Raw genomic sequence first — 17,280 nt, 5'->3', positions numbered from 1 at the left:
TCCTCCACAGCCATCCATACATGAGTGTATAAATCTTTAATATAAGAAGCTCATAAATCTTCTGTGACTCTATAAGAACCGTTAAAGAAGAGAATTGAAAGAAGCTGTTCTATTCATGCAACCTACTTCTAGAGTGGACAAATATGGGTATTAAGATAGTAATTTGATTTCTCCTTTTCATTCTTTTTTTTTATAGGCGACCTGGTGAACCACCATTGATAAAAGGCTGGCTTCCTTATTTTGGAATGACCATGAAGTTCCAAAAAGATCCTTTAGGTTTCATAAGAACTCTGCAGAAGCAGTATGGTGACATATTCACTGTTCTTCTTGGGGGTAAGAAGCACTTCAATGAGTGATTTACACATGTCACAGTTTCTCACTTATTCATTAATGTCTTTATATTTTTCTATAGGCAGAACAGCATATTCTTATAACATTGTCTTATTTGCAGAGCTGATGCAAAAGCATACCATGTTTTTGAGTCCAGTAATCATCACATGAAAAAACAAATAATAGAATCCTCTTGGTGGTACCTAAAAAAACCCCAGTCTCTTGCAGTCATTTGTCATCTTTTTAAATTTGGCTTGGATTTAAGAAGGGCTTAAAAAGAACTAGACTGTATTTTTAGTGAGCTTTTATTTGTAGAGCAGTTTTAGGTTTACAGGAAATTTAGCAGATAGCTCAGAGTTTCCATATACACCTTCTCTTCCCTCATCACAGTTTCCCTAATTGTTAACATTGCATCAGTGTGACCCACCTATTATAACTAATACGCCAATATCGACACATTGTTTAAAGTCCATTTTTATATTGCAATCTACTTTTTGTGTTTTCCTTTCAGTTTTCACAAATGCATAATGTCATGTCCCCACCATTACGATACCATATGCAGTGATTTCACTATCCTAAAATCTCTGTGCTCCACCTACTCATTCTTCTTTTCCCACCTCTGAGCCCCTAGCAAACACTGGTCTGGAATGATTTTCTCTATTTTGAAATGTTTATTGTGATTTAAATTTCCATAAAAATATTTACTCTACCAAATAACATGATTATATCATAGGACTGAGAGAAGAACCTGAAATGTTTTTAACTGGACCTCTTTTGAGATGCCAGTTATCTCGCTGTATCAGTTATCTATCGCTGCATGACAAATCTCCCCTGAATTTAATGGTTGGAAGTAACAACTCTTCCTTCTTTTGTATTCTTCTGATTTCTGGTGTAATCACTGGTGTGGCTTGAGTCACCTGACTGCCGGTGGGGATAGAGACTCCAAGACGGCCTTATCTTGATGGTCTGTCTTCCCTGTCCACATCCTTTTTCCTCTTCCAGGAAACTTCTTCATTTGGGAGTTAGTAACTCCAAAAGGCAAAAGGAAAAGCTGCAAGTTTTCTTATGGCCTAGGCTCCGAGTTGTAAACCCTAACTTCCACCATATTCTATTAGTTAGAGCAAGTCACAGTGGAGCCCAAAATCAAGGCTAGGAAAATTAACTCAGCCCCTTCCTAGAGTGGGGCCAGAGTCACAGTGCACAGGAGCTCACATCAAGAGACCAAAGGCAGTGATTGTGGCCATTTTTGCACACATTCTTTCATACAAGTTATCACTGGGGCTAGCAATTCCCTTTTTTAATTTTAATTTTTAGTCTGTATCCTGAAGGCTGAGCTCCACAGATTTACACACATTTGTTTGCTCTCCGACTTCAGGTTGGTTATTACCAATGAGAAGGCAGGCAGAAGCCTGTTCAGCCCCCAGCTCTTACTGGACTCTGATAAAACTGTTTACTCTTTCTTTCATTAGACAGTTGATAACATCAGATCTATTCTCCCTCTCATCCCCATATTTCTACTGCATGTATCTACATTTCACAACTATCCTTACTATCTTCTCAACACATGTTCAAGGTAGTCCATTTATCTGTCCTCCTTTATTTATGTGTTCCCCTTTATCCCTGCCTCTTTCAGGCATGATAATCCAAGTTCTTCACATATTATAAGTGTCTCTAGTATTTTTCTTTCAGAGGGTCTGTATCCTTAATTTATAAGCAAACTTATGTTTCTCTTACAGTCTTCTGGTTATCTTTCTTTTCTTTTTTTTTTAGTTTTCTCTTTTGCATCTAGATATTTTGCCTACATTTACTGTCTCTAGTTACTCATCCCTAGAGCTCTAATCACAACCACCCTTTGACTTACTGAGATCATCTGCAGGTTTGCCTAAAAAGATTTCTCTACCTACTTTTGATACTCCTGATGATCTCTTGTTTCTTCCTGACCTATCCTATTGCATTATAACTCTCTTAAAACTGACTCTTCTGGTTCCTTGATTGACTGAGCAGTGCTTATCTAGGACATCTTTATGGATAAGTCTTTCTTAGCTCAGCGCCTTCTATCTTCCTCCGACTAGTTTGGGACTTTTATGTTCTATTGTCAGAGAGGCAGTAAAGTTTTCTACCTATACTTTGCCTAGAGTCAAAGGCAACCTTTTGTACATACTGTGACTTAAATTCAGAGCTACCATTTTAATGTAATATTTGAGTTAAAAATAATCCAATTGGATTAACTCGTGGACGTGGTAGAGCTGCCCCATGGACAAGCAGTATTAGTTTTATCACAATTTACTTTTTTGCCTGGCATCTGCAAATTGCTTCTAAGAACTACATGCACTCTAATTTCAGAAAAATTAAAATGGAAAAAAATGTGCATCTTTGAAAAAAAGGAACTGTAATGTAAAATGTAATCGCGTAAGGCTCCCCGAGATCTAGTCTCGCGAGATCCACTCTCCGTCCATGTTCTTTGCTGCTGTTGGCCTTGTGCTTAATGTACTGTTAATATGCCACATTGTTAGAATTTCCTCCTCATAAACCATAGCCTTTGTGTCTCTGGCTGTTCTTTATTCTAGCATGCTGTTCTCACCTGATTGATAGAATTTATCTTTTGCAGCCATGGTCATGTATTACTTCTTCCTCAAATCTTTTCCTCCCCTCTAAAACATTTGATGCCTCTTCTTCGGGATCCTTACTCCTTACTCCTTCTATTACTGTTCTCAGAACATTTAATACATTGTGAATTTATTGCTCATTCACTTGTCATTATTCTGTTAGCTCCTGTATTACCAACATTTAGTTCAGATCTCAGCACTAATTGATTCACAATAAATGTTTCATGAAAAAATTCCCAGTACCTTAGAGCTGATGAAATACTATGGTATATATAAAGGACAAAATTGGTGTTTCTTTTCTAAGTGAACTTTTGGCCTCATGGTGAAAACCTATATTCTCTTTTTTTAAAAAATCACTTTTACTTAAAAAAAAAATTAAGCTTATTTTGGCGCCTGCCTCGCAAGCACAAGGTCCCAAGTTTGATCCCCGGTACCAAAAATGATAATAATAATAATGATGATAATAATAATAAGCTTATGTTTCTAATGAGTAGGTACAAAAATTATTGAAACTTTCAACTTTTCCTTTTTAGTTACATTATGCAAAAATTACCTATGATGACTTGGCAGAAATTTGTGGTAGATTTGAATAACTTTATTCACTTTAAAAAAATTGTGATTTTTTTGGCTTACATTTGATATGTTAATCTTAAATTCTGAGAGGCTTTCTGAATTTATAATGTCTAAAGAATTTAACCATAGTTACATATTTGAACTCAATAATAGACAACCACAATTGAATAAGTACTACTGCTTTCCTTTCTGTTTTTACTGCAGTTCGAATAAATTCCTGCCAAGAAATCCTGTTAATGTACATGGTTCTAATGATCAGATTCCAAAGAAACTCATTTAGAAATGAAGAACAAAGTCTTCCACCCTTGTCCATGATGTGATTTCAGCAAATGTATATTCTTGCAGAATGAACAAATGATTGTCACCCTAAAATGTCTCAAGGGACACAAATGTCATCTTAATAAAGAAATTAAAAGATACATCTTTTCATGAGAAACCACGTAAACTCGTGACCTGTCTCAGAAAATAGTTCTCTAATTGGTTTTGTGTGGTGGTGCCTCAGAATCATTTTCCCTAGATGTCACCCCAGCGAAGTTCTACTGTACATCATTGTCAACAGCTAGTGAAATCTCCCTAATAAGAAGGGGCTACATAAAGGTGGTCATCCTTATAAAATAAAAAGTTGGCTCATATTCCATTCTCACAACTAATACTTTCAGGTTGAGATTTTTAAACACAAGAGATAGAAAGCTTATAATTATGGAAAAATTCTTTAAGATTAAAATTTGTCTCATATTTATTGGCTGGGTGTTTCTATCCCAAGCAAATAGTTGTCCTGAATTTTTATGGCTAGGTCCCTATATAGCACCAAATATCAGACGTAAAACACCAAAGTTAATTTTTAATGATTCAGATGTCAAACTTTGTGTATGTGTGCAAGACATCAGGGTTAATAGCTAGATTTAAAAAAAATACATTCATCAACATACTTCAAATCATGTAGCTTCACTTTCCTAAAGAAGCAATTCTGATAGAAGGGAAAAGGCTATTGAGTTAGTAAATAAATATGTACAGATTATACAGAAATGCTAGAATTAATAACTTAGAGGGCTTGGTCAGCTCCCTAAAAAGGAAGAGAATAAAATAATAGAAAAGAAAGACATTAAATTTTTACCCCTTTTCAAATTTACTGTTTAAAAAGTGATTTTATATTGTATTTTTGCAGACATGGGCCACATTTGACATCCATGTTTTAGACAAATGCAAACTCTGAAATTCTTTAAATAAATATTGCATACTAACTACTGACAATATTATCTTCTTTTCTGAAAACATAGCAGAGGATACTGTTTCTACTTTGTGATCTTTCTGAACGAGGCCACATGCCTATTCACTCATGGCAGTCATTTACATAAAGTCACACTGGAGCAAAAGTTAATTTTACTCTAAGAATACATGGCCTATAACATAACTTTTCAGATTCCCTTTGTTAGAAAATTTAAATTCCTTTTGTGAATGTATATGTGTTTTCCTAACTGTCTGGTTAAGATCACAAAGAAACTCTGGTTTTGCATCTCACATTAGCAGATGGTGGACAGATGGTTTAAATTAATATTAATTTTGGAAAACTTAGCTTAAATTGTTTATACTGAAGATTAAAAGTTGGAAAGCCAGCTAACATCTCCAGGGTTATTAGTACTTCCAAACCCACTTGAACAGTAAAATCTGGAAAATCAAAACATGTACTTCTAAAGCAATCCACACCTCAGTCAGAAAGATGGAAGGTAGAATGCAGAGTCTTGATGTTGAAGAAAATTAAAATGAGAACTAGAAAGAGAAAATACAAATTCTAGAGTGAAAAGAGTTTGAGAAGAATAAGAATTAAGAATTTTATCTGCAAATAGCTCAAAATTAATCAGTAATGATTTATTTTTAAAAACCTAGAAAAACAACTGCTTTTAAGAAATATATGAATAACTCTGGTAAACACCTGAAACAATTTTCCCACATTCAACATGTTCTTTTCTTTGAAATGAATTTTGCATTTTCTTTATATGGAAGGAAGGGAGAAGGCAGAAAGTAGAGTCAAAGAATGCATATATTTCTTTTGAATTATGGAGAAAACAAAGACTAACATACATCCAGCCTCTACCTCCAGTCTGCATAGATTTTTGTCCTCCCACTTAGATTTAGTTGAATATAGAAAACTGGTAGGAAAAATTTCAAAATATTCTGTAAAGATTATATGTTTTACAGGTAAATGGTTTTTAATTCTCTGAGTTTTAAGGAATCATTTAAAATAACCCTAGAATAGTTAGCAAAATCTTTTCATTTAATGAAAGGAGAAAAGTATGACTCACCACCTGTGAAAATGGACAGCTTGGCCTAAAATTGTATCTTCTGAAAAATGAGAAAATTGACTTCTTTCCTTAAATTATTTATCAGCCAGATATTGCCAATTTTATTTAATTAAGCTCTGATAGTAAAGCAGGTGTCAGAAAGTATGTCCAAATCCGGTTGAGTCCATTTTGTCCTCCCCAGAGTGGATAGGATAGATAGATAGTTATCCAGTTTACTTTGTAGAAGATATCTTTGTTGTCAGACCAGATTGAGTAGCCCTTTCAGCCATATCCTCATTCCTACATTGGTTTACATAATTAAATGAATCAAGGGAAAATAGGGTAAAATTCAAGTCATATGATTCATTTTTGAAAAGCAAACCACAAAATATGTACATTAAAATCTTTAACCATATTTTAAAGATCTAAAGCAAAAATATTTATCCTATTTCTAGGAGTTGGTTGAAAGTTATTCAAAAACTTTACCCTAAATAAATTATGGCAAATTGAATTTTTGTGATGCCATTTGAGTTACCATATATAACAAATAAAATGTTCTCTAACAAAAAAGAGACAGGAGAGAGAGAGAGATGAGCCTTTTGAGATCATTTAACCTTCCTACGTGTTTTTGAAAAGGAAAGATTTATTAAATTCCATTATTGGGTACTATCTGCAAAATATTTCTAGTTGCAGTGAATTAAAACAGCACTCCAGTGAGAAGAAACCAGCACTATGTGAAGAAAATCATAGTGTGTGGGGAGAAACTTCTTGTGCAGACTTGGTCTTGGTTGTTCTCTATCCACTTTGCTCAGCTTTCTTAACTGTTAAAAGCCTGTGTGGAGCTTAGAACTCTCCAAGGTCCTTGGCACTGTTGAGAGACAGACATAGTGTCTATGGCCATACTACTCTGAATGCACCTGATCTTGTCTGAGAGACAGACAGTATAATTATGTTCCTCAAGGGTGCCTCCTACTGAGACTCACTTGAGGATCTTGTCAGTAATAGACTTGTAAGCTTTACCTTCAAGCATGATGAATCAAAATCTTGGAGGAATCTGTATTTTCAACAAGTATCCTAGTTTTGGCAACAGTAGTATATAAAAAAGATAAAAGTCATCATCTCAAGGAACCCTTTCTGACAACTCCAGGCAGGCTGAAGCCAGTTCCACTTCTGCATGCCTTCTGTTTTGACTTACCTATGCTGTGTCACTATCTATCATGACCCAATGATTTCTTCATCTTCATATCTCAAGGAAAAAATATCCAACCATGTGAATTTCAGTCACTGTTCAGTAAATGAATGGATGAACTAATAGGTTCTAGATTAAAATCCTGTTTAAGTTACAATTCAGTGTGTGACCTTGAACATGTTCCTAAATCTCCTCGAACCACTATTTTCTCATCTATAAAAATGAAATACTGGCATTTGTGATTTTATTTTTGTAGTTTTGAATTAGATGCTTATTTGTGAACTAGATATTTACTTATTTGTGAGGGCATTGTCATTTACTTGAGGTAAAATTATTATATTTGACCAAGGCTAAGATGATACCAAATACATAAAAGCTCTTTCTTTATCAAGTATAAATGAAAAGCAGTGTTATGACATCTTACTAATTTGTTTTATTGTTTTCTGGGAGAAAATGATAAATGCTTACATAAAGACATTATGAGACTATTTAAAGGATATTTAAAATGTTTGAGTAATTTAGTAAAAATCAACATTGGGAGTATAAACTATCATACCGAAAAGGTCATTTGAAACTTCAGGATATTTACCTTCAAGCTTCTAGAGCTTTTTACACCATCTTCTATTTTCAAATGAAATATGTAGTGGCCCTTTGAATGAAATGGATTTTTATTAAACTTTGTGTCTTAGTTAATGGAATCTTTCTAATTTTAATTAAAATATTTTCAGTGGGGCTTGGTGGTACACACTTGGGAGGCTGAGCCAGGAGTATGAGAGTTCAATGCAAAATTTAAGGTATGCATATGTTTGCTCTGCTACCGAATAAACTCATATTCTTTCCTTTTTTTAGGCAAGTACATAACATTTATTCTGGACCCTTTCCAGTATCAGTTATTGGCTAAATATCACAAAAAATTAAGTTTTCAAAGACTTACTCAAAAATTATCAGTGAAAGTATTCTCCATCAAGATTGTGGAAAACTATGAGGACCTAATCCATGAACTTCATGGTGCCTATCAACTTTTGCAAGGCAAATCATTGGATATAATTCTGGAAGACATGTTACAAAATATAAAACAAATGTTTGAGCTCCAGCTATTAAAAACCACAAATTGGAACACAGCACAAATGTTAACATTTTGCTGCTCAATAGTATTTGAAATCACATTTACAACAATATATGGAAAAGTTCCTGCTGGTGAAAGAAAAAAGTTTATCAGTGAGCTAAGAGATAATATTTTAAAATTTGATAACAAATTCCCCTACTTGATGTCTGACATACCCATTGAGCTTCTACAAGATGTCAAATCTATACGGGAGAAACTTATAAAATGCATGACACCAGAAAAATTAGCTAAGATACCAGGAACATCAGAAATTGTTCAAAAGAGGCAAGATATTCTGGAGAAATACTATGGGCTCAAGGACCTTGATATAGGAGGTAAGAAACTTCTGAATTATTACTTACCTAAAATAAAATAATTTACAGTAGACCTTTGAAATAAAAAGACAAAATGGCGACCTTGAAATTTTTTATGCTCTTTCTAATTGGCTAATGATAAAATGTTTTACTCTGAAAAAAACCCTCTCTGATAATTGATTTTTTTTTTTTTTTGCTGAGGTGGTAAAACAAGATACTTAATGATGATAATGAGAAAGAGTATAACTAAGCAGCATTACTCCTCTTATCTCATCCCCCACTTTCCTGCCCCCCCATACACATTACATTTTAAACTATTCTCATTAAGCAGAAAATTAGACTTCAGAAGCCTATTGGTTCTCATTAGCATGCACTGATCCTTGGCTGGGTCTGTGTCCTAACATCTTTTAATTAGCACACTGCAAATCTAATCAGTGTAATAAATGCTATTAATCTTCCTTTTCACTTATTTTCTCCCAGCACATCATTTTGCCCTTCTCTGGGCCTCTATCGCAAATACTATTCCAGTTATGTTCTGGGCCATGTATTATGTTCTCCGGCACCCAGAAGCTGTGGACGCACTGCATGACGAAATTGACCATTTGCTGCAGTCAACAGGTCAAAAGAAAGGGTCTGGAATTTCCATCCACCTCACCAGAGAACAGTTGGACAGCTTGGTCTGCCTAGGTAATTTATTTTTATCTGTTGTGAAGAAAAGAAGGTACCTCTCTGCAAACTCAGTTTATCACTCATAGCTGTTTACCAAGAGGTGGAGGACACAGCTGCCTAATTGACATAATAACACCCATTTACATCAATTATAAATTATGTAGTTTATAGCTGTAGATACTCTCATTGCATGTAAACATTAAGGCCTAGGTAATTAACGATGCAAGGTATGCAAAAGGCTAAACCAAAGCTTTGCAATTATTTAAAAAAAATAGTTTATGCCTATTAAGTCATTTGATTCTGAGCATCTGTTGGTGTGCTAATGCTTTCCAAACATTGCTGCACTATCTTGACAAGCAAAGGATTTGAGGCACAAGCAAAGTATTTCAGAGAGGCAACTTGTGTGCAAAATGTATTCATTCTTCCTTAAAATGCTGTCTGTATTTTTAGGCAGAGATTAGTATGTTTTGTATAGCTTGGAGTATATGGTTCTTAAAAATGTAGTAAAAAATGCTTTCCACTGGAAATTCATGATTTGAATGCACTCAAGAAGAAAAGGAAGGATAGGAAGAAGGGAGAAAAAGGCCAATGACAAACTGCTCCGTGTAGAATATTGATACTTTATAACATATTCCCTGACTCGTGAGATAGCCGGTTCACTATTTCAAATACTTTTGAATTTAAAAAGACCAAGCTTTTTAAAAATTTCTACATAAGCCTGTATGCCTGTGACATGAACTCTTGATTGCAGCAGATTGCATTCACCTTTACTGGTTTTGAGAAGCCTTTTCATTATGTACCTTTTAGGTTAAATGTTACGTCAATGAGTTAATCTCTATTCCCTCCGTATTTACATTTCATCCTGTGGTACTTTTTAGGATACAATATTCCTAGTTCCTTTGGACAAATGCAGGAAGAAATGCTTATATATCTATTTTAGCTCCCACCTTGACAATCTAGGCTAGTATTTTACCCTGTGTTGACCTCAATTTCTTATTTATAAATACATTCTAGGTGCTTTGATGGCAGTGTCTGAGAGCAAAGACTTTCCTGGTCTTGGTAATGGTTGGAACCGACAAGGGCCCCAGTGTAATAGAGGTTGTTCCCACTGTTCAGACTAAGACCAATTAGAGACAATAAAGGAAAGGATGCCCTATACTGGCCAAGGCTAGGAAAAATACGTCACCTTGTGGTTTGGTGTCATATGTATTATCAAAGGAATTTTGTATTTGCTTGAAAAAGAAAATAATCTTAACAGTGTTCTAATACAAACATTATTTTATTTTTCTTTGCAGGATATTCAGGGAGCAAATACACAAAATTTCTAACAAATTTTATGTAGTTGCTTCTACTTTGATATATTTTTTGGTAGTTTTTATGAAGATATAAATGGCATTCTCCATATAGCCACAGAATTTCCATTGCATTTTATGAATAAAATGATGCATACTGAGAAGCAATGCAAATAAACTTCAATGAATATGTGTTTGTATTTTGTACATAATTATTACTAGAATTTATTTGAAATTTATCAACTCTACTAGCAACTCCGTGTCATTGAAAGAAAAAATTGTTTTTAAAGTGTGGTATTAAAGTAGAAATGTTTGAATTTACTTGACCTGAAAAAATGGCAGATTCTAGGCCAACAATTTGAGTTCATTGAAATCCATAAGCTGAACCGAGGGGTTTCATTCTTGGATCATTCCTTTTTGTTGTTGTCCTTAAATTTGTAACTGTCCTCTCATCAACCAATGAGTAACAACAATAAAAATCCCAAGTGAGTTGAGCTCCACTTGCTAAGGCAGTGCCTTCAGCAACCTACAAGACTCATCATGACCTCTGTCACCAGCAGAGACCAGCATTGTTGTTTATGAGAATTTAAAATGATGAGGCTATCTTCTGGAAAACTGTGTATTTCTTTTTCTTTCATGTGATAGTTTTTATCAAATTAGAAAAAGAATTGTAATCAGTTACATAACAGACAACTTCTGCTGTTAGTTGTAGCTCAGTCACAGTGTTTCCCTATCTCCAAAGAGCATAAATTGTAAGCACAAAGGTAAGATGAAACAACTAAGTATTTACAGTGGGTCACATGGTATAAGTGTGTGCATTTACCCTTTTTGTCTCCTTAAGGAAAGACTCTATGTATTTAAAACACAGTTTTTATTGAAAGTGTATCTTGAACTTTTATTTTAAGAAAAAATATTCCAGAGCTGGAGATTTAGCTCAGTGGTTCAGTGCCTTGCAAGCCAAGTTCCTGAGTTCGAGCCCCAGTACCAAAAAGAAAAAAAAGAAAAAATATTCCATAATGAAATGGATCTTGCATTTTTTTAACCAACAAAGAGTATTTTGACATTAGTACAACAAAGGAGATTGTTCTTTTGTCAGAGATTTTGCATGTCAGCATACTTTATAAAGCACTATAGAGAAGGGAAGTTAGAATGGCATAGCCTGTTTAAGTAATTTTTTAAAATCATCTGTTGTGAGAGGTTAGTTTGTGCTTTTTTCCAATACCCTTTGAGATTCTCTATAAAATGATTTTATTTTCTTTTAGACAAAAAATACAATATTTTATTTTTATATTTATGTATATTATTAAAGATTACACTGATTATAACCTCACGATAATCTTGTATCTATTATTATTTAGTAAAAAGCTCTACAAGTAATTTTAAGTAGAATTGAAAATAATTTAAATACAATGTGGTTCAGATCACTGTGACTTGTTGTCAAAATCTCAATAGGAAAAACTGCTGATGGAATGGAAGTTTAAGAAACTCGGTGACAAAAGTGAGAATTTTTCAGTTTTTTTCACAAAGGAAAAGTTGAACTGGAGGTAGAATTTAGAACTTCAGGTTTCAAATACAGATTAGGACAAAGAAAAGGAAAAAAAGTAATCCAGAGAGAAAAGAAAAATGTTAATGAAAGGATAGTGAAGCTCTCAAAATTAAAATTTTACCAATTGATAGCAAATAGTTTCAATGAATACTACTTATTACAGCTTACCTGAATAACATGCATAAACAACTATATAATGGCACACAGTGTAGACTCAATAAATACTACCTATTGTTATCATCAAAATGATATTTAACTTTTATAATATCACTATTAATCTTATATTGTTCTCTTCCTTTTCAATTATTTTTGATCCCAGCTGGCATCATATTTAACTACCATGACCCACAGGGATGCTGTTTTTCTCCATCACTCAGGAAAAAAGCAAACATAACTCTAATAAGAACATAAGCCAAAGTAGATTATAACTTCTGGATAGCTCAAGTAAAATTGTAGACACCGAGTTTGTTCAATTATACACCCTGAAATAGAGCAAAGTTACAGACAATCTAATTGAAGGATATTGGAATACTAGAAAGCCCCATGAAACTAGAGCTGGACAAAATACCTAATACTTTTTTTTAAAGGAAAAGATCAAAAGTTATAACTCTAGAATTATAAGCTTTCAGTGATTACCAAAATTCTGTTAAATATTTTAGCCCATTGCTTATAATCAGTTGGAAAATATAAAGGTCCATTAACAACAAACAATAGTAATCTTTAGATATAGTCCATGTTAAATATATTAATGATTTCAATATTTCAAAGAAATTTTATATACTTATATTATTTCATGTGATCTTTCCCAAGATACTCTGAGCAACTGTGCCTGCTATTATTTTGTCATTATTTTACAGATGAGAAAATTCTCAGGTGCTAAATAACTCATTCTTAGTATCATTGTTTTCCTTTAATGATTAACAAGCTGCAGAAAGATTAACTAATCACCTCACGTTTTAAGATTAGATAGTTCATAGTAGACCCAGATATTGATGCCAGGTCTGCCTGACCAGTGCTTGACATAACCACTGTAATCTCAGGTAGAATTGCTCTAGAAATGCATCCGAGAGCTTGGCCAATACTTTTTGCAAGATATGTATCACTGATTCTCAATTGTAGCAGGGTTTGAATGTGAGGGCTGGAGTTGAATAGGGCTAGAGTTCACATTAGACTCTTGAGGGTATGTTTTGAAATAAAAATAAACAGTTTTAGAATAGTTTTACAGGACAGTTACAAAGATAGTAGAGAGAATTCCCATATACCCCTTACACAGTTTCCTTTATTTTATATCTATGTGGTATGTTTGTCATAAATTTGGTCATTATTTTGAAAAGGTTCAATGTTATAAAAGAATTGTATACTTGAAAGTTAAAAGTACATAATTCAGACAATTCTGAAGTTTACCAAAGTCCTTTCTAAATTAGAGAAGGCATAAACTCTACTTCATGTTAAGAGCATCTAACAGGAGGTGGGGGGAGGCATTTTCCATCAAAGGGTACATTAGAAACTCAGAAACTTAGGCTTGTAGGCATTTGAGATTGTTAGATGTGATATAAGGGAACATCAGTAAAAAAGTGAAAAATACAGATTTGGATGTTCATCAAATTCTCATTTTAAAACAAAGCCAAGAGGGTTTGGTAGGATAATGAGTGATGGGAACAGAAACTGAAAGGATTGAAAGGGAACTTTAATGCAAAGAAAAGTAGCAAATTATTGTAGTTAGGTCTGAAAATCAGCTGCAAAAGATGAGACTTTTAGCATAGCAGAAACTAATTTAAGCAGTGTCTCTCAGCCTTGATTCCTCATTGGAATCCTCTGGGACCTTTAAAAAAAAAAAAAAGTTATCTCTGGTCCATCCCCCAGAGATACTGCTTTCATTATTTTAGAGTGAAGGCTGATGGTTTTAAAAGCTCCCGAGGTAATTCCAATTTATGGTCAATGTTTTAAGTTAATTTAAAGGTTTTAAGTTAAGGTGGTTGTTCTGACTCTATTGGGCTCAGATGGAGCATTTATTTTCCTGACAATCCCAGGCAACTCTAATAGGTGTACCCAGGACTGCTGATAGCCTCTGGGATATCACGTGAAAACAAATCAGTGGAGATAGTATTAAAAAATATTTTCCTTGGGGCCGGGGATTTAGCTCAGTGGTTTCGCCGCCTGCTGTGCAAGCTCAAGAACCCAAGTTCGATCCCCGGTACCAAAAATATATATATGTATATTTTCCTCATAGGCTCCCGGGAAGCATTAATAGGTGTATGGTGCCTAGGACACGGGAAAATGAGAGTTCCTCTGCAATTTTCCAACTGAAATGAATCCTGCCACATTTTAAAAGGCATGCTGACTAATTGAATTCATCCAGCATGTCAGAAGACTGAAGAGTATATCATCTCTGACACATGACTAGAAAGTGGCATGATAGTTGTCTTTACATATTTTTAAAGGCCTGTTATATGGAAAAAATACTAGGCTTTTTTTTTTGCCTGTCTGTTTTATAAAGTGTGAAAATTAAAGGGAAGGAAATTCTACCACTACCTGAAAAATAATATTCTACTAAAATGGGCTTTCAGAATGCTCATTGGAGTTATCCTATTCAAAATTAAGCAATATCAAATTGTTTAGAGAAGAGATTTTAGAAGTTCTCATAGCAAATAACTGGTAAATATGTAAGGTGATGCATATGTTAATTAGACTGAGCCATTCTATAATGTGTACATATGTACTATGTATTTCAAAAGACTATATACCATAAATATATATGATTTTTATTTATCAATTGAAAAAAGAAATTGTACAATAGCTGCTATAGGCTTTTGGGAACATTTTTGTTTTTAATGTACCTTCCAGCTGTGAACTACCTAGATTGTTGTGTGTGTGAAGGTTGCATCTATCTGTGGTGTTCCCTTTTCTCAGTAACAGGAGTGGCCCAGTGTTCTTAGCAGAACAGAACCTTCACAAATGTTTGTTGACCACATGACTGTTGAATTTACATGTATATACCTTGGTAGTAAGCTAAATCCTGTGTCTCCAATGCAGTGTGAAGGTAGACTAATCCAGATTTATTTCTGACTTTATTCAAATATACAGTTGTTGAGCTAAAAAGTTGTGATTTTGCTTCAAATTATATGAGTGTCACAATTTCTTATATACCTTTTCATCTGTTTAGAAGGTAGTTATGTAAAGACATACACACATATACATAGTGACCCTCACTCCATTTCATCATACCTTTCAGATCACACCATCTTCAACTCCATCCTCCTTTTTCTCTTTCCCTTATCTCTTCTACCCAAGTGTTCAGCCCAAGTGACTGTGGCAGGGCATGGTGTTCATTTTACTCTGGCCATCCCTGATCACCATGGCTAATCGGAAAGCATGCCAGCCTGCACCAGTCATTAAGATGACCCAAATTAACAGCCTGGCCATGTCACAGTACATTCATTCCACATATATAGACATGGCTTAAGTGTGAGGAAGAAACCCGGATGTGCTTATGTTTGCTTGTAATATGCATTATTGATTGCCATGTTCTGCTTTAGCACTTTAAATCTGCAAATGAGAATCATCTGTCAATTATTGCAGCCAGAATCAAGATCAGAGGTCTGCAGAAAAAATGTGTGCGCCTTTTTCTACCAGCATTTCCTTTCATTTGCCATTTTCTTCCAGTTATATTGTAAAGCATCTATGTAGAAATTCCCCAGCTCTTCGCTTAATCAGAATAGTTTTATATTCTGAAAAGAGAACTATATCTACCATAGGTAGATGAAAAAGGTAGTACAGTTCAGAATTGTGAGTTCAATGCAGGATTTTGTGATCCAGTTACCTTATGGATACTAGTCAGTAAACCAGCTTATAATCGAACACAGCCAGTCTTATCTCAGTCACAGTTGTGATTGTTGACACCTTGTAGTGCCTGGTGTAAATTTTATCCCCAAAATATTTGCATTCTTGATAACCACTTTTCTACAATGCTTTCTAATAATTAAAGCATCCTATTACCTGCTAAATGCTGGTATAAATTAACAATCCATTATGCACAATAATTTATATAAAACATTTACAGATAGAGATCATGTTTAATTAAAATTAACTTCCATATGAAAGCCAATGCACTAATGATTCACAATGACCTTTTATTACCTGTAGTCCCTTGTTTTGGCTGGATGATTGACAGCTTGCTGTTTGGCTACCATGTTGAATTTCAGCTGACAAGACTTTTCATTTTAACTCAATTTGCCCGCCTATCACAAGCTGGTGGCAGGCCAGACCCAAGTCACCCAGCTTTGCCTCAGCAGCTTGCTCTAGTTCTCATTAGTACGCATTTATTCAGTGGAAATTGGAAGACAAATGCTTGAAGGCATGTGAACTAAGTATAGCAAATTAGGTTTAAAGACTGAATATTTATAAGTGTATGGAAAGGTTTTTTTTTAATTCTAGAGCGAATTGAGAACTGAGTGCTAGCTTTGGTATAAAAGAAATGAAGATAGAAAGGGGATGATTCTAAGAATAACAATACTATAAGCTTTTTCTTTCCGTTTTGGAAATATGTAAAATCTCTCTGACAACACCTTATCAAATAAAAACCTGGCTTCTCTTTCACGGAATGCTTGCACAATGAAGTTTAGCACTTCATGTGTGAGAAGGGGGAAAAAAATGAGGGTCATGTTCATTTGTTGCTTGGTTATCCCTTGGTATGTTTTAAATTGCCTTGTTTGTTCGGCACTAGCACAGAAACAGATGTTGCTCTACCGTGCAGGATAATTTACTGTACCTCCTGGTGTAGCATGGACGTCCTCCCAGGGCCCAGCTGGTCTGTCAGTGGCATTGGCTGGTGTCTGCTCAACTATGACAACGACAAGTAGAGGCTGCAATGGGGTTTTTTTATTGTACAGTTGTCATTCTTCTCAATGTATATCTCTGCTCGAATTCATACTGAGGGTGTTGGAAAGCTGCTGGCTTTTGTGTCTGTATGTTGAACTGCAGGATACCATAGGCTTGACTCTCCATCGTTGATAATAACGCAGCTCATTACTTTTGTCATCTAATGATTATCGGCATGATCACTCTGAGCTAGAGCCAGTCTCGTCTTGCACACATAACTGGTACTGGAAGGTAAAACAGATTTGTCACTTACGATCTGACTGCTGAGCCACACTTTGAGCTCCATTATTGTGATTAACTTCTGCCTAAGGTATGCTTGCCCGGTTGTCATTTGTGATACTGTGGTGGCTGCAAGCTGCTATGCTCCCCAAGAGCACATCGGGCAATGGGGTGTGACCATTATTCAGACTGGTAAGTGCCTGCCCTGTTGCACCAGCTACCCCATCATTATTTTGCTTTTGTATTTTTTCTTCCCACACCTCTACTGGACTTGTTGGGT

The 17,280-nt window shown here is 34.7% G+C and overlaps 1 protein-coding gene across 9 annotated transcripts in view; it reads left to right on the top strand.

Moving 5' to 3' along the window:
- Cyp7b1 (cytochrome P450 family 7 subfamily B member 1) overlaps positions 1-17,280 on the top strand; it is a 189,628-nt gene that overhangs the window by 161,239 nt on the left and 11,109 nt on the right. For 8 of the 9 annotated variants that reach the window (XM_087190393.1, XM_087190399.1, XM_087190397.1 and 5 more), the window contains 3 exons: positions 197-333; positions 7,827-8,417; positions 8,877-9,083. In XM_087190393.1, coding sequence (XP_087046519.1) covers positions 197-333; positions 7,827-8,417; positions 8,877-9,083 — 935 coding nt within the window. The remainder of the gene's footprint in view (positions 1-196; positions 334-7,826; positions 8,418-8,876; positions 9,084-17,280) is intronic. The other variant, XM_087190398.1, reaches the window with a different exon arrangement.

This window comes from Heterocephalus glaber, unplaced genomic scaffold, assembly GCF_053883595.1.
Source record: "Heterocephalus glaber isolate CG9 unplaced genomic scaffold, H.glaber_assembly_v1.0 deba00001553, whole genome shotgun sequence".
NCBI lineage: Eukaryota > Metazoa > Chordata > Mammalia > Rodentia > Bathyergidae > Heterocephalus > Heterocephalus glaber.
This window is presented reverse-complemented; position numbering and strand designations above follow the sequence as displayed.